General features: G+C 39.6%; 1 protein-coding gene across 1 annotated transcript; it reads right to left on the bottom strand.

Moving 5' to 3' along the window:
- Positions 1–3,112: 3,112 nt before the first annotated feature.
- LOC137005416 (hydroperoxide isomerase ALOXE3-like) lies at positions 3,113–13,145 on the bottom strand. Its single transcript, XM_067366310.1, has 14 exons — positions 12,929–13,145; positions 12,434–12,515; positions 12,208–12,330; positions 9,970–10,070; positions 9,706–9,875; positions 9,301–9,484; positions 9,143–9,231; positions 7,914–8,117; positions 6,705–6,786; positions 6,466–6,628; positions 6,066–6,172; positions 5,471–5,571; positions 4,838–5,008; positions 3,113–3,313 (listed from the first exon to the last, which is right to left on the bottom strand). The coding sequence occupies exons 1-14, from the start codon at positions 13,143–13,145 to the stop codon at positions 3,113–3,115; spliced, it is 1,995 nt and encodes a 664-aa protein (XP_067222411.1).
- Between the last annotated feature and the right edge of the window lie 8,185 nt (positions 13,146–21,330).

The raw sequence follows: 21,330 nt of genomic DNA, 5'->3' as shown, positions 1-21,330 counted from the left end.
CCTGTGTAGGTTTTTTATTGTGTCAGTCAGCAGCCTCTTCTGCATCTTTTTTCTTTTCTTTTGGGTGACTGTTTCTTTTTTACCCGTTTTCATTCGGCGGACATCATCCCTCAAGAAGAATGATACCACTTTCTCTCTTGCAGTGCTCTGTACCTTGCTGTCCACTGAAACAAGGAGATGTCACCCTGCAGTCTTGCTCTCTTCTGAGAAAATCCAAGGGTCTTCTGAGCAAGCCTCTGTAACCTATATTTTTTTATTATCTTGCCTGTGGTGGCCTGTGCAATCATCTGCTTCTCTCTTTCTCTTTTTGTATTCTTGTATTTGTTCTTTAGTTCTTCAATGATAGAGGCCTGTAACAGAAGTTTTCTGTGTGTGCTAGGACCAACAGAATGTGACAAAATTTTGGCAAGTTGTGCACGAGGGGATTGGCCCTCACCATCAGCCTTGTCTGACTCCGTTGCCACCTCTTCCTGTATTTCTCTTTTTTTGCTTTTGCTTTTACAAGGGCCATTTTAAGCTTTTCAATTTCTCTTTGGAGTCTTTTTTTATTTCTGCTTTTCTGACGTTGACCTTGCTGTCTTTGCCTAAAGCACAACAATACAACACAATGTGGAATTAATGTCTTATGAGCATAAACAATGGAACTTACTCTAAATGTTTACCAATAATCCCTATTCAGATTTCCTGACCTTGAGTGCTCTGCCACTGGTTCTAATTCAGGAGGTAAAGTAGAGGTTGCTGGGGGAGAGGGTATTGCTGCCCTGGCTTTTTTTCTGGCTTTCACCTCTCTTTTCTTTTCCCTCCATTTTTTTTGTTGGGCACGCTTTTCGCGCTCGCTGAGGTCTGCCACTCGTTACTTTTTATGAATGAAGGCCATACTAATACTGCTACTGATGTTTCCATGAAAAAAATTAAATAGATTTTTTTTTTTAAACATTATTCACATTCACATTACAGTGTAACTGTGATCAATTTCAACATTTATCAGGCTTTGAAAAATAACTTTTAAGTTAAGAAAAACGGTTCTAAACGGTACCAAATTAGGGTCTTTGGCTTGTAACAATAGCAGAAACCTTTTTGGTGCTGAATACTCTATGAAGAACTGTGCTTTGTAGTTCTATAAAGGACCTAGTGTTATAAATACCCTTTTTAATAACAGTTTATTTTCATTAATCAGTTTCTTTATATTATTACAATTTGAAAGTTAAAATTAACAAATTAAGAAATAAATAATTTACCTATTGAGAGTATGTTGACAGTCTGTCTTGAGCTCCAGAAAACCAGTAATGATGTGGCTTTGACAGTTACAGATTTGAAAACCAAAAAGGCGGGAAAAACTTTAAACTATAATGCAAAGAACCATCTCAGCATATAAGCTACATTTAAAGAACCTTTAAAAGAACCATCTTTGACACTGAGTGTAGGAAAATATTTATTTAAATATGTATAATATAATATAATATAGTATAATATAATATAAATATTTAAATTATATATATATATTATATAAAAAACCTGTAAGTCGAAGACATGTCAACCGGATTACGGAACCCATCCACATTCAAGTCGGCGTTCTTCATCAAGAACTCATAAAACTACTGGTTCTGGAGGGTTCCACCGCTGACGTGATTCTAGGGCGCCCGTGGTTGCAGCTTCACGATCCCATCCTCTCTTGGAACACTGGGGAAGTCCTGAAGTGGGGCGACCATTGCTTCTCCGAGTGTTTCTCCAACCTGCCTGTTCCAAAGTCTCTGTTCAAAGTCAATCCATTTCCAGTCCGTGCAACGTCCATCAAGAGCCCGCTCGAGAAGCGATCTGTGGACATTCCGACCTGTTACGCCCCCTTCAGAGACGTATTCTGCCCCAAGAGAGCCTCCAAGCTGCCTCCACACCAGCCATGGGACTGCGCCATCGACCTGCTTCCGGGTGAGTCAGTGCCACGGGGTAAAATTTACCCCTTATCCATCCCGGAGGAGAAGGCCATGGTGGAGTACATTGAGGAGGCTTTGGCTCAAGGATATATCCGACCATCCAATTCCCCTGCTGCTTCCAGCTTTTTCTTCGTGGCCAAAAAGGCCACTTGCGGCCCTGCATTGATTACCGTGCTCTAAACTCCATCACTGTCAAGTTCCGTTATCCCCTTCCTCTCGTCCCTGCAGCCTTGGAACACCTCCGCGGAGCCACTGTGTTCACCAAGTTAGACCTCCGCAGCGCCTACAACCTGATCCGAATACGTGAGGGGGACGAATGGAAGACCGCCTTCGTCACGCCCACTGGCCACTACGAGTACCTGGTCATGCCGTATGGCCTGGCCAACGCCCCCTCCGTATTCCAGGACTTCATCCACGAGGTGCTCCGGGAGTTCCTCCATAAGTTTGTGCTGGTTTATATCGACGATATCCTGATATACTCCCGGAGTATGGCCGAACACCAACGCCACGTTGCGGAGGTCCTGCAACACCTGAGGGCTTTCCAACTCTATCTCAAAGCCGAGAAATGCACCTTCCATCAGCCCTCAGTGCAGTTCCTTGGATACAACATCGATCACAGTGGCATCCGGATGGACGAGGGGAAGGTGGAAGCCATCAGAATCTGGCCAACACCCACCACGATCAAAGAACTTCAACGTTTCCTTGGATTCTCCAATTTCTACCGAAGGTTTATTCACAACACTACAGCTCAATAACCAGTCCACTCACCAGTCTTCTCCGCCATAATCCCAAGTCTCTCTCCTGGACCCCAGCTGCCACCGAAGCTTGAGACACTCAAGCAAGCCTTCACGACCGCTCCACTCCTCATAGTTTTTATGTGTTCTGAAAATAAAAAGGAAGCGGTGAAAGAAGAAGGGAAAAGAGCTTGAGGTAAGCAGTTTTCAGTTTTATGTGATTTCATGTCGCATTTTTTTGGCTGGTCAGTAGATGTAGGTCGTAGCAACAAACACACTGTGTGTTGATCATGCTGAATTTATGACACTGTCAGAAAATGATCGTAGGCTAGGTGTCTTTCATATTATTTATTTTCCCTTAGAGGAAATATCATGATCTCACTTTAAGATATTTTTGCTATGGTATTTATTTTTATTGACAAAGTTATAAATAGAAATACAAACATGTTAAGAAAGAATTATGTCTTCATTCAAATGGCTACACTCATTTTTGGAGTTCAGATAGATGTAGGGAAGCTCCAAATTGTTGTTCCGCTCCTCAATGAGATCCGACAACTCCCTCAGATCCTTCTGAAACTCTTCAATGAGCTTGCAGGGGACATACAGATTATCATCATACAGATTTTCTGGGAAATGCCCCAGAGGGTACTACGGACAGGGTAACAAGATTGTAATCGTAAATAACATGTTGATAATAAACATATTTATATCAATGTTTAATGCTGTGTATGACAGAACACTAACATTCTGCAACACTATGCTCACAGATTGCTAAATGTCCTTTGTAATGTAACAGTCAGGTAATGCAAACCAGAGGAATGAAAGCAGTGTATGACGTTGACATCCAGATAGTGTTAATTTCGTCAGACGAGACGAGACAAAATATATTCGTCAATGACCTTTTTTTTCATGACTAAGACAAAACGATGACAAGACTGCACCACTGTCCAAAAACGCTGACTAAGACTAAATTAACATGCATTATTGCTGACGAAAAAAGACGAGACGAAAATGTTTTGTATAAAATAAAAACTAAGATAAAATCTCTCTTCATTTTTGTCTACAATCGTCTCTGCTTTTTCATCAGCTGTTACGCCTTTAAAATAATCAGAACGAGTTCGCGGCTTCGCGCTGTTGCTCAAGTTAAGCCTCGTTGAAGCCTTGTTTACACTGCATGCATGTGCGGCTCGTTACGGCTCCGGCAAGGTGTTGTTCCGTCCTCTGCGCGATGTCAACTCAAAGAAATTTCAAGTTTTTCAACTTCGAATCTCTTGTCGTCAGTTTCTAGTGATGTAAAATATACACAGGGTGATTATTTTGACTTTGTTTTGTATTTGAGCTGCGCGTCTTGGAGGTGAGGCGCCTATCTTTAGCAAAGCGGTGCGTCCAGCCGCTTCTCAAATGCACCGCGGCACGGCTGGTGTAAACACAAGCATTGACTAGAGTGGCCGTGTATCAGCTCCGGTAGCCGTGTCGCAGCCGTAACGAGCCGCACACGCGTGCAGTGTAAACGAGGCTTTACAGGTTTTATACGCCTGTGCAACATGAAACTGCTGAACACACAACACCCAAAGCGAACACGAGCGACGACGACATACTAGCTTTTGAATTGTGTTGGTTAAAATAAAATACTCTTCAGAACAGGTTAATCATTTGTGAATGTGTCTCCTAAATCAGAAATTGAAAACCAGACACGTTTAACATTTGCATTCAACAAAAATCTTTCAACAAGTGTATTTTGTCAGGTAATTATGACATTTAACCAATGTTTGAGATATGTGAAAAACTTTTTTTACTGAAATGTTTAATAATCTCAGTAATGTGTTATTTTTTAAAAAAAGACTACAATTTTTTGACTAAAACTAGACTAAAATTAAAAGACTTTTAGTCGACTAAAACTTGACTAAGATACCTTGAGTTTTCTTTTGACTAAAACTAGACTAAAATGACGAGACGTTTAGTCGACTAAAACTTGACTAACAAAAAAAGATATGTGAATGACTAAATATGACTAAAACTAACAAGGACATTTGGCACAAGACTAAGACTGAGACTAAATAAAAATAGGTGACGAAATTAAAACTACATCCAGAGTAATATCATGCCATACACAAGAATTTTCTCACAGAATTGCACTCTTTTAACATGTGCTCTGATGATGTACAAACTCACATGGTCTGCAGAATCCTTGCTCAGCAGTCTCAGGACAGCCATCCCATTCACCGTCGTGCTCACATCAGGAAGGGTCTCCAGGATCGTGTCTTCAGTGGTCTGGCCTTTCTCCTTGGGAGGGGGCTTTCTGAGGGCAGTGGGGAAGTTAGGCATCCAGCCGCCAAAGTCAAACTGGGTGGAAAGAATTGGTGAAAAATTATGACATGTAAGCCAAATATTCACAAAGAATATTAAGAACACATAATTAACATCACTTAGGCCATGAAAAGTGGATATGGACAGGTTTTTCTTATTGATGTGGAATACTTGCTCTAGGGGCTTGAAGTATCTTGAGGTAATGTTAATAACAGACAACAGTTAAAAGGCAGAGTCCACAAATCTGTTGAGCTCAATAGCCAATCAACTGAAACCCCTCCCCTTCATGCTCCTGAAGCTTGATTGGCTGGCATTGTTTATGTTTGTTACTGATTCACAGAGCCAGGATAACAGAGGAACTTGGACACTGAACAGACAGCTAGAGGAATGTATGGAGCAATACGTTGGATTTGAGAAAAGGCGTATGGGATTAGGATCAGGGACTGCAGCTTTAATGGCTCTGTGTGACTGGAAGTGAATTGACTTGTACTAACTCACCTGTCCATTGTTTACAGTGGCATGTTGGGCTGATGCAGTGAAGATCACCATGGTGACAAACTTGACAAGCTCTGTCACAGTCTGAAGAGAGGATGGTATTCCTGTGAAGAAGAATGAAACGCTGTTTCTGTGAGGAACTCAATTTAGGACGTTTATACATGTGTACGAGCACACAATGAAATGGAGAGTTGAGCCATAAACTACAAACTACTTTTGACTATTGAGCTGGTTCAATTCTAGTCCATGAAACAGTAACTACACTGGGGTTTACCAAAGTGGTTGTGCCTCAAAGCAAATATGTCTATGCTATGCATTGCAAATACTGAGATGATCACAAAAAAGAAAAGGAAACCTTTGTTGGATTAAATGTCCTGTTATGGCAACAGTTCCTTTGGGAATGCATACTCATTGGTGTAGCCCATTTCATTTCATGTTAATCATAATTCTGCCTATTCTAGCTTATGCTACTCTAAGCAATGTCTGAAAGCTGTATTGTAAACACTCCTTGAGTCTATATCTAATCGCTTGTTGTATTCGTCACTTTGGATAGAAGCGTCTGCCAAATGAATAAATGTAAAGGTAAATGATAACACACCTGAGCCATCTCTCCCCAGGAAGCCATTGGTGAATATCTCACTGATCCTGTCCTTCTGCACGTGTGCATCAAATTGATAGTAATGTGACAAGAAAGCCAAAACAAACCTGTAAGCAACACAGTCAGATGTTTTCCTGGTTTACATATTAACAGCTTTACTTTTTTTGTAGATTTGCTTTGCATTTATTTCTTAAGCTGGAATTTATTCCAAGTGACTTGCAACACAACAACATGTGCTTACTGACAATTAAACGCATGAACCTGTATAACTGACACTGTATTTGTTGAAATATGAATCAGAAGGTGCACCCCTATTAGTTCAGCCCTAAAAACTAGTTGGAGAGTAGAAAAGCATAAAGCCTATTTAAAAACACTAGATTAACTCCACTGGTAGTCATACTTGTTGATGATGTTCCACAGTTTCATTCCATCATCTCTGTAGTAGTAGTGGGGTACATTCTCCAGGCCTCTCTCAGAGATGTTATCAGGAAGACAGAGGGTGCTGTAGGTCAGGGAGGCGGTAGCACGCTTCAGCAATATTGCCAATGACTCTCCACCTACTCCTGCATACTAAGAGTTAATGGAGAAAAGACACATGACATAAAGTTAGGTTAAAGTCTATAAACAAAGTTCTGGCACCACAAATCCCATCCTTGGATATCAGCCGATTCCGGGCCATGATGTTGATCTTGAGCGTGTATCGGATATGGGGAAACAGGAGCTACAGACGGAAAAGTAAGTAAGAGATTTGCATTCACTGAAGTCATATTCTTTAAAGATAAAAAATATATTAATGAAAAATTAATTTTAATTTTTTGTGTGTGAGTGTGTGTATCTGTGCCCGCAAGCCTTCTATTGTAGATGACTCCCTTCATTACATTCTTTCAAGTTATTTTTACATAAATTATAGAATTTGAAGAATGATTCCATTTTTTGAGAAAAGTTACAGGAAGTTGAATGGGTTTGAGTAAGACATTAGTGACCCCTTGTGTACCCAATGTTCTGTGTATGCTGTGTTCACAGGCTATAGTGAACTAAATAGTGAAGGGGAGCAACACCTCTGAGGTAAAATAGACAACTGCAACCACAGACTACAACTGCACTTGCACTTGAACTTTAATGACATCCCATTCTTAATCCGTAGGGTTTAATATGGAGTTGGCCCACCCTTTACAGCTATAACAGCTTCAACTCTTCTGGGAAGGCTTTCCACAAGGTTTAGGGGTGTGTTAATGGGAATTTTTGACCATTCTTCTAGAAGCACATTTGTGAGGTCAGGCAGTGATGTTGGCGAGAAGGCCTGGCTCACAGTCTCCACTCTAATTCATCCCAAACGTGTTCAATCGGGTTGAGGTCAGGACTCTGTGCTGGTCAGTCAAGTTCCTCCACACCAAACTCACTCATCCATGTCTTTATGGACCTTGCTTTGTGCACTGGTGCGGAGTCATGTTGGAACAGGAAGGGGCCATCCCCAAACTGTTCCCACAAAGTTGTGAGCATGAAATTGTCCAAAATGTCTTGATATGCTGAAACATTAAGAGTTCCTTTTACTGGAACTAAGGGTTCAAGCCCAACCTTTGCAAAACAAACATTTTTTCACAAATGTTTGTAGAAGCAGTCTGCATGCTTAGGTGTTTGATTTTATACACCTGTGACCATGGAATTGATTGGAACACCTGAATTCAATGATTTGTAGGAGTGTCCCAATACTTTTGGCAATATAGTGTATATTAATTAACTTGCTATCATTCTCTTTCTGTGGATGTGGCATGTCTGGAACATACCCATTTTGCTAAGAGCCCTCACTGTTCACACATCAAATCAACTCATGCGTGACAGATTCAATACCTTGTAGAGAGGGTGTGGAGGTGGAAGATTGCGCAACGTTGCCATGGTGAACACCTCTGCCAGCAGGTGAGTTCTCAGCAGGTGAAAGTCGACCTCGTGAACGCCAAACTCTGCATTTCGGACAAAGATCTTGGCCAGTTTCCAGTCTGCCTTTGAATCCGTTGGGAGGAAGATGGGATTCTCTTTGCTGCGCTTTTGCCTTAACTGTGTAGAGTGAATTTGAACATGCATGAAAAACCTAGGTTATTTCGCCTAGTCATCAGTTGCACATCACCTTTCTTTTGTTTCTTACGACTGTATTTACGTGAGATACTCCACACTATGGACATTTTGACAACAATGTGTGTGTGCATGACCATTCAGGCATGAGGAGAACCAATCGCACTCTGTCTGAGAGAACTGGGATTGTGCACAAGAAAGAGAGTGCACGTGCGAGAGAGAGCGCGCTTGACGGCCTATCCAGCCCTCACTAATAGATAACGAAAGCATGTAGTTTGCAAAGTGTGTGTTGTCGTCATTAATTTTGAAGTATTTCCTCAACTCTGAGGCTGACGTTGTTTCTGCTGCTGCCGGTGTCTCTATGCATGGATAATTCTGTCACATACGTCACGTGAGGTATCGGTCTTTGATATCAGTGATATTTTTATGAGTACGAGTACAAGTACATGAGCTTGGTATTGACCCGATAATGATACTAGTATTGGTATTGGTGCATCCCTAGTAGATTGTTACCTCATCTTTCAAGATTTATTCATCTGAATTTAATTTTTAATAATACCCCCTGACATTTGTCGCCTAGGTCCCCTAGGTCCTCTTTCGGTCGAAGCACTTCGACGTCACCCTGTATGGGATATCGCTTCTTGAGCATTTCCCAGCTGAAGCAAATTCTAATCCCACTATGGCTGTTTCAGTCAGCTTTAAAGTCGTCCCCCTGCAGCTGGCCCTAAATCTAGATAAAATCTACCCCAGCTCTTTCCTCCTCAGCCAGAGGCAGAAGCTTCTCAGATATCGTTATGGTGATAAAATACGATTAATCGTGCAGCCCTAATTTAATTTAATTTGACTTGACATTTGATATTCAATAGTATCCTTGACATTAATTCAACAGTGCCTTTGATCTGCCTGCATTGACACTATTCTTTAAAAGGAAAAATTATATACCAATTATCAATGTAAAGCTGCTTTGACACAATCTGCATTGTAAAAAGCGCTATATAAATGAAGGTGACTTGACTTGACTTCTCTGCCTCCTCAGCATGGTCTATAGGGGCCTTCCTCTGCCTTACTCCTGCTACCCCCATGCCTCTCAGGAAACAAGCTGCTGATGCACCAATGAAGCCACAACACCCTACCTGTACTGGATCTAATTTTCAGTCCCTAGTGGTACGGTCTCCCCTTTTGGCCACACTCAGGGTGGGGAATGCATTGCCTGCTCCTTCTCCAAGAGACTGAGTGTGGCAATCTGATGGGGAGGTATGACACCTGCACATCTCCATTCTGTGCCTCTTCAACATCTCTGCCAGTCTACCCAGGACCTGTGCCATAAATCTCCCATACAGGTTCTCCAATCTCTGAGGGAGAACACAAGATGTCCCCCCGTCTGCCTCAGTGCTCACGATTGTTGAAGTGCAGGACAGAGGCAGAACCGGTGGTGTGTACCAGCTTTAAAGCCAACTGACATCAGTACGCTGTTACTTCACAGTAGGATTAGAATTGGCTTCAGCAGAGACATGCTCAAGGAGCGATATCTCATACAAGTAATTCCAAATCATGCCAGTAGCGAGTAGTGTACCTTCATGTCCTGCTCCAAGCTGCTCCCTCTTAGGGAGTCTTTGACCATGTCGTCTGTGACGGGGAAATTCTCGGGCAGCTTTGAGCAGCGCTGGATCATCATGGGATTTAGGCCATTCAGAAACTGGTAGCCAAAGAACTTGTCCTCATCCCAGTGCTCCTGAATGTATTCTGCAAAGCATGCCATTTCAGAACATATGCTGCAGTACAGACTGTACTTGTAATACAGTCATTTTGAACAGTTCAGTTGGTTTAAAATCATTACCAATGGTTTTCACTTTTTCACAAAGAATTACTTCCAGTTGGCTGAGGTTTTCCCATGATCTTCTGCTGTTAGCTAATCCAGTTAGCTTCAGAGCAGCTAACCTACACACACAGAATACACAGGGACACAGTTAAAACATTAATAGCGGAATTAACCTTCTTATACAACCTATGATTTACAGCTTTAGTTGTGAGCATTTTCGTAGTTACTATTAGATAAATTATTGCTGTCTTCAATAAGGCAAAGCTATTTTGCGAATACCATCCACTTACATGCAAAATACACTGAATATAAATGGATGTTGTTTTTAAATCACCACAGTTAAAGGAACTCAAAAATGAACAGAGTTTCGATATTTTTCCTATTTAAAACTTGACTCTTCTGTAGTTACATCGTGTACTAAGAAAATGAAAAGTTGATGAAAAGCAGGAAAATACCAAAATGGGCGAAATTCATTCCCTTTAATGTGGAAGTACAGTAATTGAGTAACTCATAGCCAGTGAATAACAACATCAGTAATCTTAAGGCTTCTAGAGTGTGTAACAAAGAGATGAACACTACAGGAGGGTAGGGTTGCACGGTGTACCAGTACTATGGTAGTATCGCAACACAACAGCTTCAAAATATGAAGTATTTTTTAAACGGTAGTATCGTCAGTACCGCAAGGAATGTTGTATGTGCGGCAGGTACACTTCAATTGAACATGCGTGCCTGCAAAAACATTACAAGAGACTGCCGTTGACTCTCTGCTGTGCCCTGTGTAGTAAATGCTCTGTAGAATTAGCGCCTTGTTGTTTCCTGATGCTTCAGTTAATTTTGCAATGAGATGAAGTTGCACTTACACATTGTTGTTCGCAGTGCATTTTATCTGGAGAAAGGGTCTGAAATTCACTTAAAGTCCCTGTAAAGAGTTTGTCACACCACAGAAAAATGTGTCATTAACCACCCAGCCAAATTTGAATGATTAAAAAAATCTGCAACTAAATGAAATAAGTTATCAAAATCTCGAAAAAATAGGCAGCACTCTCTGCTCTCAAACACTGTCCGCGTGTCCGCTGTCGGCGCTGAAACCACACCCACTTGCGAGACATGGCGTCTCAACTTACTTGTCTAATGAGTCAAACATACTGATGCATATAAACAAAAGAATCACTTTAGAGGGTTGCACATTTTAGTAGAGTTACTGTGGACAACCTACTAATTATAACATAAGCACACAAGACAACTTACACTCATTGGTGGGCACTTACTGCCGGACTGTTGTCGAGTCGACAAATGACGGTGCCACGAGACGGGAGGATGAAGGCCGGGACGGGAGAGACTTTTGTCCGGCCCCATATATCATCGGTTATCGTCGGGACGGTAAGAAAGTTTGTAAAATTATCCGTTGTAGAACGATCACTTTAGAATCCTTCATATCATCGTAAATGAAATTTAAATAAGGTGAAATTTAAATAAGGAGACCGAGCATATTGTATATTATAACAACCATGTAATATGCATTTGCCAAAATTGACTTTACAGGGACTTTAATTAACATCATAAAATCTTTATATAAGAATGAATTCTCACTGTTTTTCCGGAAAATATTAAATAGTTTGTTTCTAGAAACATCTTTGCGGACACGATTCAGACAAAGCGCTGTTTTTGTTTCGTTTCTAAATGAATCTGTTTTTGAACAACTTGGGCGAGTCACTGACTCAGTAATCCATTCAGTCATTTGCTTCATTCCTGAATGAATCAGCCATTTTGAACAAATCGGTTGAATGATTCATTGACTTAATCATTAACACTAGCTGCCACCTACTGGCAACTTTAGTCTCCCATCTAAAAGTAGGCCTATTCTATCATTTTTTACCATCTAAAAGTAGGTCTAATCTATCATTTTTTTCCGCCAACATTTTTATTTCTATATTCAAATTTTTATATTTGAAACATTAATATCATAACATTATTTATGCAATTGTAACTGAAGTGTAAATGCATAAATGCTACATCGTAATGTCAGTTCATACAGCTTCTGTACAGTGCTAAGATGGTAATTAAAGCTATTATTCATTCTCATTAATGAAGTATTCAGAGAAAAATCTGGTCTGTTTTCATGTTTTTATGAAAGTTTGTTTCTTTTTGTATACTGCATGGTATCGCGATACTACTTGGTATTGTGATACTTCAGCTGGTATAGTATCGTAAGACATTTTTATGGTATCGTGACAACCCTACAGGAGGGTCACTTACTGCTTTCCAGCACTGAACTTAAACTCGGTTTCCTTTGCGAAAGAGAATCGGACTTCAGCTGGCAGAGCAAGGGCAGTGTCGTAATCGATAACTTGGGGCATGCCCTCAGCATACACGCGCCACCTGGGAGTGGAAAATTAAAATGTGTTTCAATGGAAGGAATTTAATTTTACTGAATTTATTTCAATATAACACAGACACCTGTGTTGGTGTGCTGCCCACAAACCTAAATAACTTTTGTTGCTCTTCTAGCTGCCTCGTCCTTTGTCTTTGGGCTATTGGGTTGATGTCCTGGAACACGAGTGAAGCTGGAATGCAAATGCCAACATTAATTCACAAGCTGATTCTGTTTGTTTGCAAAACAAATGTTGACTATATTTTGTATGTATCATTACTTGATCATAGGATGATGACTTGTCTCAAAAACATGCGTTTATGAGAACACAAATATGTATAACGACATTGGTATTACACTGGTATTACGACGTAAACATTTCATGAGTCCTCATATTTGAAATATCTTTAAAAATATACTGAACAATGTTGTATTAAATGCACAGAGTTTCCTGTGAGGGGTAGGTTTAGGAGTACTGTAGGGGGAGAGAATGTACAGTGTGTACAGTATGAAAAACATTTGATAGCAAAACAAACCTGTGTGTATGTGTTTCAAGTACACTGGTAAATTAGAATTTTGCCCATGACCTGAATTGGAATTGCCTACCTTTAGCAGGTCTTAAAACGAGTCTCTCGTTGCTGTCAAGCCAGCTGTAGCACGGAAACAAAATCTCGTCACCTCCGGGCGTCTTGATCAAGATCTTATCGCAGAACCACTGGTTGTGAAGAAGACCCATAAATGGCTTGGAGTAGATCTCGACAGATACGAGCTCTCCCAGGGACGCCTTACAATGTATCTTAAATGTTCGCTCCTGCACAGACATATTTACAAAGGCTTATTAGGGCCAATCTAGGTAAAATAATAATAATAACAATAATAATAAAAATACAGAGTTGGGGGAGCCATGTGGTTCCTTGACACTATTTTCCCGAGGTTTTTTTTTTCTTTTTTTTCTTACAAATGTGTGGCCCTAATGCGGCATTGTACATTTTGGAAGATCAAACACATCGCTTTGCTTTAGAAGGCCTTCATTAATCCCCAGAGCCATGTGGAATATGTTTATGATGGATGGAGGATGGATGTGGGTGGAAGCACTTTATTCAGCTCATACTCAAGACCCCTGTTCACTGCCATTATAAAGCTTTTGGATGTGTCAGGAGGATATTTATTAATATAACTCCGACTGTGTTCATCAGAAAGAAGAAACACCTAGAATGGCTTGAGCGTGATTAAAGTTGGGGACAATTTTCATTTGAAAGTGAACTAATCTTTTAACAGTGATGGGAATGTCTGTGTGTGTTCACCTATCAACCACATACTCACACATACACACCCTATTAACCACATACACAACTGCATGCCAAGAGCCAAGCAAGCATCCAGAATCTTCAAACAAAACTTTAGCAAACACCGAGAACATTTTTCTATTCTGGCCTAACTGACCAAACAATTTAAAACAAGACTTTAAGTTGTCTTTATGATGAGCCAGCATAAATTTGTCTTTCAAACTATTCAATCTAGTAATTGTTTTTTCTTGATTGCTAACACACCATCCATAACACAATTCAAAATTTTCTCTTAACGATAAACACAATCTCAAAATTATACATCAACTTGCACAAACCTCAAACTTCCAGGTCAAAATAAAATGTTCTAGTCAAAAACGTATTCTCTTCTGACATAATCAAATGCACCAGAATACAGTAGCCTATACTGTTAATTACAGTACAGTAAAAAAAGTAAATTCAGCATCCTCTGCACATTTGGACAAATTTAATTACAGTATATACAGTACTATAGCAGTGTATTGGTCTTCTGACACAAGACTATATCCCAGTCATTTCTTAGTTCTACAAAGATACAGTACACATAAAAAATGGCTACAAAGAAAGCTGACAATCACAAGTTTGTTACAACTTGTGCTCCAGTTTATTGTACATAGAATAGTGAAATTTCCCTCATCTAAAGTACTGGTACTGTAATTATACTGTATGTATAAGTTTAAAACACTCGTAAATAATTATTTCAGTTCTCTCTCAGACTTTGACTGGTGTGTCATGAGTTTTACTATCTAATGTTGTCATTTTAAACGTTTTGAGAAATGTGTCTTTGATTTGAGAACTGATGGTTTGGGAAACTGGGCCAACTGAATCATTAAATGTGTTAGCAATTGAGAAAAACAAATACATTTAGATTCTAACCTAACTCTGCTATTAGTTTCTGTGATCGGGGACTTCTTATTGATTTCATGTTATTGTTTTGTCACATGACAAAAAGACCTTTATCCATGATGAAAGTGGAGCAGGCGATTGGTGAATCAGCTCGCCAAAAAATTACAAAATTAATCTCAGACATATTTGGATGGGATTACATTTCTCACAGAACTTCTGAGTTAGCCGAGAAGCAGTAATTTTCCATTTCACGAACAAATGGAAAAAAACAATTCATAAGTGAACTTGGCTGCGCTGTGTTTTTGTGTTTCATAAGAGTCATTTGTTAATGAAGCTGACTACAATGCAGTTTATTGAAAATGTTGAAGTGTTTTCTTGCCGTTATGTTGCGTTACGCTGTCTTTTTTAGGTCATCACATTGAAGCGCCACTGCAGTACTTGAAACACTGCTAACATTTATATTTATTCTGTGATATTTCTGGGGTGGCAAAGCATTTCTTAGGGTGGCAGTTGCCACCCCGGTAGATCCGCCCCTGGTCTCAAAGCTTCAGATGTTTTCTTTGGAGCCCCGCACATGAAAAAATGTAAATTGTGTGCACGCTTTACATAGTTATTCCCTCAATTTATAAATCCTGCACACGATTTAGCCTATTTTTTTTCCTGCATGTCATGGGCAAGGCTCTGTAGTTTTCAGCACGTGTGAAAGCACAGATTGTGTCAGTTAATTATAATCATTATTATTCAGCCCTACTTTTCCCATCTCACACTTCACATATCTGCATTCATAAGTGAAAATATTGTATTTATGGACTCTTTTTTTCCATCCATTTATAAAAATAGATGCAAACAACAAAAGGAGGATGTAACACTCACCTCAAACAATATTTGAAGACTTCTTTTTTCTCTTCTGAACTGTCATGTTGAACAGCAGCTCTGAAATTGTTCACTTTATGTGAAATATAGGAAGTGAAACCGCTTTTCAAGGGTCAGTGACAGTCAGACGTCAGCAAACACACTAACTCTTCTCTGAAATGTGTGTTCTCACTAAACTGAATTGTTTATAGTAGTTTTTTCAAGTTTGTTAATACAATCCGCATTCCGGAAATGTTGGGACATTTTTAAAATTTGAATAAAATGAAAACTAAAAGAATTTCAAATCACTTGAGCCAATATTTTATTCACAATAGAACATAGATAACATAAACGTTTAAACTGTGAAATTTTACAATTTTATTCACAAAATGAGCTCATTTCAAATTTGATGCCTGCTACAGGTCACAAAATAGTTTTTTGGAATTTGGTCCCATTCTTGTCTGATATAGGTTTCCAGCTGCTTAAGAGTTTGCAGTCCATATCTTTGTAGGTGAAAGATCTTGACTGCAGGCAGGCCAATTCAGCACCCGGACTCTTTTTTTTTGACGAAGCCATGCTGTTGTAATAGCTGCAGTATGTGGTTTTGCAATGTCCTGGTGAAATACACAAGGCCTTCCCTTAAATAGACATCGTCTGGAGGGGAGCATATGTTGCTCTAAAACCTTTATATACCTTTCAGCATTCATAGTGCCTTCAAAAACATGCAAGCTGCACTTATGCACCACTATACCATCAGAGATGCTGGCTTTTGAACTGAACGCTGATAACACGCTGGAAGGTCTCCCTCCTCTTTGGCCCGGAGGACATGACATCCGTGATTTCCAACAAGAATGTCAAATTTGGACTTGTCTGACCATAGAACACTTTCCACTTTGAAACAGTCAATTTTAAATGAGCCATGGCCCACAGGACACGATGGCGCTTTGGACCATGTTCACATATGGCTTCCTTTTTGCATGATAGAGCTTTAGTTGGCATCTGCAGATGGCACGGCGGATTGTGTTTACCGACAGTGGTTTCTGGAAGCATTTCTGGGCCCATTTAGTAATGTCATTGACACAATCATGCAGATGAGTCATACAGTGTCTTCTAAGGGCCCGAAGACCACAAGCATCCAATAAAGATCTTCGGCCTTATCCCTTACACACAGAGATGTCTCCAGTTTCTCTGAATCTTTTGATGATGTTATGCACTGTAGATGATTAGATTTGCAATTTGACGTTGAGGAACATTATTTTTAAAGTATTTCACAATCTTTTTACACACTCTTTCACAGCTCTGCCCATCTTTTTTTTTTTTATAAATATGTTTTTATTATTTTTTTACAATTTTACAATATCAAAACTGTGGTACAGGTGTCTTATGGCAGTATATACAGTCATTCATTATACAATGGTAGTTCAATGGTCGAGTGGAGGGTTATAGCACCAAACTAGACAAGAATCAAGAAATGTAGACAATCAACCTACATTCTCAAGGAAATTCCAAAGATGGGACCAAACACGCCAAAAATCATTAGACATCTGGTGTAAGTCACAGGTTAATTTTTCTAAAGGTAGGGAAGTAGCAATTTGAGTCAACCACATATTGACAGAAGGAACCTGAGGAGTGGACCACAAAAAATTTTTTTGCCAAAAAGGTACAAAGATGTAGCACACATTCTAGATCATGGCAGAGGTGTAATTCAGCTTTACAATTCAAGAGATAGACCCTCGGGGATAGAGCAAAAGATTTACGAATGACCCTCTGTACAACTTTATGTATCTCTTTCCAGTAGGTCTTGATCATGTCACAGTCCCAAAATACATGCATAACCGTGCCAATATTAGACTTACATTTAAAGCACAATTAAGAAACATTAGGAAAAATCTTGTGGAGGCGAACTGGTGTTAAATAAGTTCTATAAATAAACTTAAAATTTTGCTCATGACTCGATATTTATGCGCCTCTAAAGTAGACGCTGGAGCATGCCGAAAGCCAGTCCTTGTCACTGAGATTCATTCCAAAGTCTTTTTTCCCATACCAATTTCAGCGGGTCAAAGGAGGAGAAGCCAACATTACATAGCATAGTATAAAAAACAGAGATCTTCCTTTTGAGAGAAAGTGAAGAGTACAATTGTTTTTCTATATCAGAAAGATCCAAGCGTATTCTCTTGTCCTTTAGAAGTGATTCCAGAAAATGTCGTAATTGCAAAAATTTATAGAAATCATTATTGGGTAAATTCTTGTTTTAACAGCTGAAATGGTTTCAAGCTGCCTTTGTCAAGTAACTGGTCCAGCTCCTGAAGTCCCCTCAGTCTCCATGATCGAAGACCAATGTTCTGAATAGCAGGGGGTAAGTCAGGGTTGAACAAAATAGGAGACTTCAAAGATAGGATGCATGGAATATTCAAATACCTCAAAATATCTTTTCATGCCAGGAGAGTGTTTGATACTGTAAAAATATTGGACACTGATTAAATTTTATGTACACTGTAAATAAATGGTAACGTACACAACAAATTTGGGAAACAGCTCAAGGCCTCAATCCCTGCCCACCGAGAATCTTTTCTATTTAGAAACCAGTTTATCATATTTTTAATCTGGGCAGACCAAAAATATAACTGGAAGTTAGTAGTTGGAAGTTGGGAGTCTAGGCTTTTTTTTTTTATTCCAGATGAATTTTGATGTGATGGAATTTAACTTTTTTTAAACAGCAGCAGTCAAGTAACAGGGTAAACTTTGAAATAAAAAGTTTAACCTGGGTAGGATGTTCATCCTAATTACGTTAATCTTGCCCAGAAACGAAATGGGAAGATTTGACCAATCCGACAAGTCCTGACTGATTTTGGTAACTAATGGGGTGTTATTAGCTTTGAATAAATCACACAAATTGGGTGTGACATTTATTCCCAAATATTGAAAACCTGAGGGAGCTAAACGAAACGGACAGACCAAAGCAGCTTCGGGGGGAGCATACAAGTATAAGGCCTGAGATTTATTTAGATTGATCTTATACCCGAAAAATATACTATATTCTCCAATAATTGAAAGGATTGTGTCAACAGAAGTCTCTGGATATTTGAAATATATTAACACATCGTCGGCATATAGAGAGATACGATGCTCATCTGAGACAATTCTAATACCCTGTATAATTGTATTGGCCCTCATTGCCACAGCCAGAGGTTCAATGACCAACGAAAATAAAAGGGGTGAGAGTGGACAGCCCTGGCGGCAGCCTCTACCAACAGGAAATCTACTAGACATTAGCCGGTTTGTATTAACTGCCGCCATAGGCTGGGAAGATACAAGTTTAATCATATTAATAAAATTGTGCCCTAAATGTATCTTCTCTAATACGGCGAAAAGGAAAGGCCACTCCACCCTGTCAAACGCCTTTTCAGCGTCAAGTGAAACAATTAATGTGGGATCTTTGGTCATATGTACATAATCTAGAATATTCAATAATCTACGAATGTTATCAAAGCCATATCTAGATTTTACAAACCCGGTCTGATCTGGCGAGACGATAAAAGGAAGAATGGATTCAAGTCGACAGGACATTGCTTTAGCCACGATTTTGTAATCAACATTCAATAAACTGATGGGGCGATAGGAGGAGCAATCCAAAGGAACTTTGTCTTTTTTCAAAATGAGGCTGATAACAGCAGAGGACCAAGAATCAGGCATTGAATTTAGCTCAAAGAGATCATTAATCGCAGGCATTAAGATTGGGCTAATATCCTTCCAAAATTGCTTGTAAAATTCGAGTGAAAACCCATCTGGGCCTGGGGCTTTGCCTGATGGCATGGATTGAATAGCTTGCCAGATTTCCTTTTTAGTAAAGGGGGCATTCAGAAAAGTTAGAGAAATTTTACGCAAATAGTCTGATAAGTCCCCCTTCAAACTACAGCCCTCAGATTTGTATAAAGTCCTATAAAAATTGGAAAGAGTATCGTTGATTATCTGGGGATCAAAAGAGACCCTGCCCTCTGGAGTCCTGATTGCTTTTATAACTCTTTCTTATTGTGCTTTTTTGAGTTGATATGCAAGTAGACGACTAGCTTTATTTCCAAATTCATAATATTTTTGCTTACTAAAAAAACAGTAATTTCTTAATATGCTCTGTGTGGTCTAAATTTAGTTTTGCTCTGGCTCTGTTCAGCTGAATCCAATTGATCTGATTTGGTATTTTGTTTGTGTTGATTTTCTAAATGAATCATTTCGGTTTCTAATTCTCTCCTTTTTTTGCTCTCGAATGGTGTGAAAAAATAATCCAACCTGGAATAAGAATTATGAGGGTGAGAATAAAATGTGCAATTTCTGTCTTTCGGGTGTAGCTCCCTCCAAATATCTGCTAGGCCTAAATCTTTACAGACATAAATACGTAAAATACAAGAGGATTTGTGGCCTGGATTTATCCAAATTATTATCAACTATACAATTAAAATCACCACCCAAGAACCCCAGGTTTAGGCAAAACCGGTTAAACTGCAAAACTGTCTGAAACTGGGGCAGTCAATATTTCGGGCATATACATTTACAATAGTAAGATGTACCCCAAAAATATAGCCAGAGATTAATACAAATCTCCCCTCAGAGTCAGATTCTACTCTAATCCTCTGAGAAATAGAGTACCTTACATTGTAGATAAAGATAATAGAGAGAGAGAAAAAAGTTATCTGTCCAGTGAGTCTAAAAAAGCTTTAGCCGAGTTCGGATCAAACAAGCAAATCTTTCCCAGGTGTAAGCATCTGAGCCGGGCAGGATAGGCGAATCCGCGATATAAGCCATGAAGACACCATGATCTTGACAACTGAGGTGAATTTGCGACGTTTCTGCAGGACAATGGAGGATAAGTCTGAATAAAACCGAAGCTCCGCACCTTCGTGAGTAATTGACTTCTTCAGCGCTGCTCTCAGAACAGTTTCTTTTTCTGTAAACCGCAAAAAGCGAACCAGAACACTCCTCGGGGGTGAATTCGTATTGCTAGGCGCAAAAGAAGGAGATCTGTGGGCCCGTTCAATATCCAGGGTGAGAGATTCTGCAGGCAGGTCTAGCCATTTCGGAATGGATGAATGGCGAAACGACGCAATCGGACCGGAGCCTTCTGCTCCTTCTATTAGGCCAACTATTCTCAAATTTTTTCGTCGATCTCTGTTCTCCAAGTCGTCCACTTTTGACTGAAGTTGTTCCACTTTAGTCAGTAAGTTAGCAAGCTGGCCTTCGGACACTGCCGCCGAGTCTTCCGCTGATGAAATTCTCCCTTCAGCCTCCGTAAGACGGGTCTCAATGCCCTCAATCCTTTCGGTGAGAGCCGCGAACGAATTTTGTAGAGAGGCAATGGATCCAGCTATTCCCTCCAGCCGATTAGTTATTCCTTCAAGACGAGAGCCGTTGGCTTTTATCTCAGAAAGGATCAGCGCCATGTCTGATTGGGCCTCTGTTGCATTGGTATTAGCTTCTGGTAGCGGCGAGGGATGAGCTGTCTTCTTTTTGTCTTTTTCTTTGGATTTCTGCGAGCGTGTTGATCAGAAAATCGGAAAATCTTTGTCCGAAGTGGAATCAGACATGATTGAAAGTCTGTAAAGTTAATTAGAACAAAAGATTTGGAGGGAAAAATGCAAAATAAATGAATATTAGAGCGGAGCCGAAAACTCAAGCTGCCATCTCGCTCTGGGTCACGTGACCACCCCCCTAAAGTTACTCTTTTGTACAAGTTGTACTAATACTACACAAAGAAACGAGTAGCCTATTGTCAACTTCTGAAAACACAGTTATGTAACTGGGCAGCTGTGATAAAATGTACATATTCTTTCAAGAAAAAGAAAAAGAACATTACAACTTTAAGTAAAACAGCTTGTTCTTAAAGTTTTGTGCAAATACTTAAAAAAAAAAAAAAAAAACACTTTACCAATAAAAAAATAAAAGTATCTCTTCTTTGTAATAAAGTTTAAGGAACGCTACTTTGAAAAACATACA

The sequence above is a fragment of the Chanodichthys erythropterus genome, chromosome 3 (assembly GCF_024489055.1).
Source record: "Chanodichthys erythropterus isolate Z2021 chromosome 3, ASM2448905v1, whole genome shotgun sequence".
NCBI lineage: Eukaryota > Metazoa > Chordata > Actinopteri > Cypriniformes > Xenocyprididae > Chanodichthys > Chanodichthys erythropterus.
The sequence above is the reverse complement of the archived record's forward strand: the minus strand, read 5'-3'. Positions and strand labels throughout refer to the sequence as shown.

Excerpts from the sequence above, each read along its gene's own strand:
- LOC137005416 (XM_067366310.1), bottom strand. The coding sequence starts at position 13,145 with ATGTCTGTGCAGGAGCGAACATTTAAGATACATTGTAAGGCGTCCCTG. Across the intron at positions 8,118-9,142 it reads AGGCAGAGAAGTCAAGTCAA|TTAAGGCAAAAGCGCAGCAA; the intron begins GTCACCTTCATT and ends CACTCTACACAG. Across the intron at positions 5,572-6,065 it reads CCTGGGGAGAGATGGCTCAG|GAATACCATCCTCTCTTCAG; the intron begins GTGTGTTATCAT and ends TCTTCTTCACAG.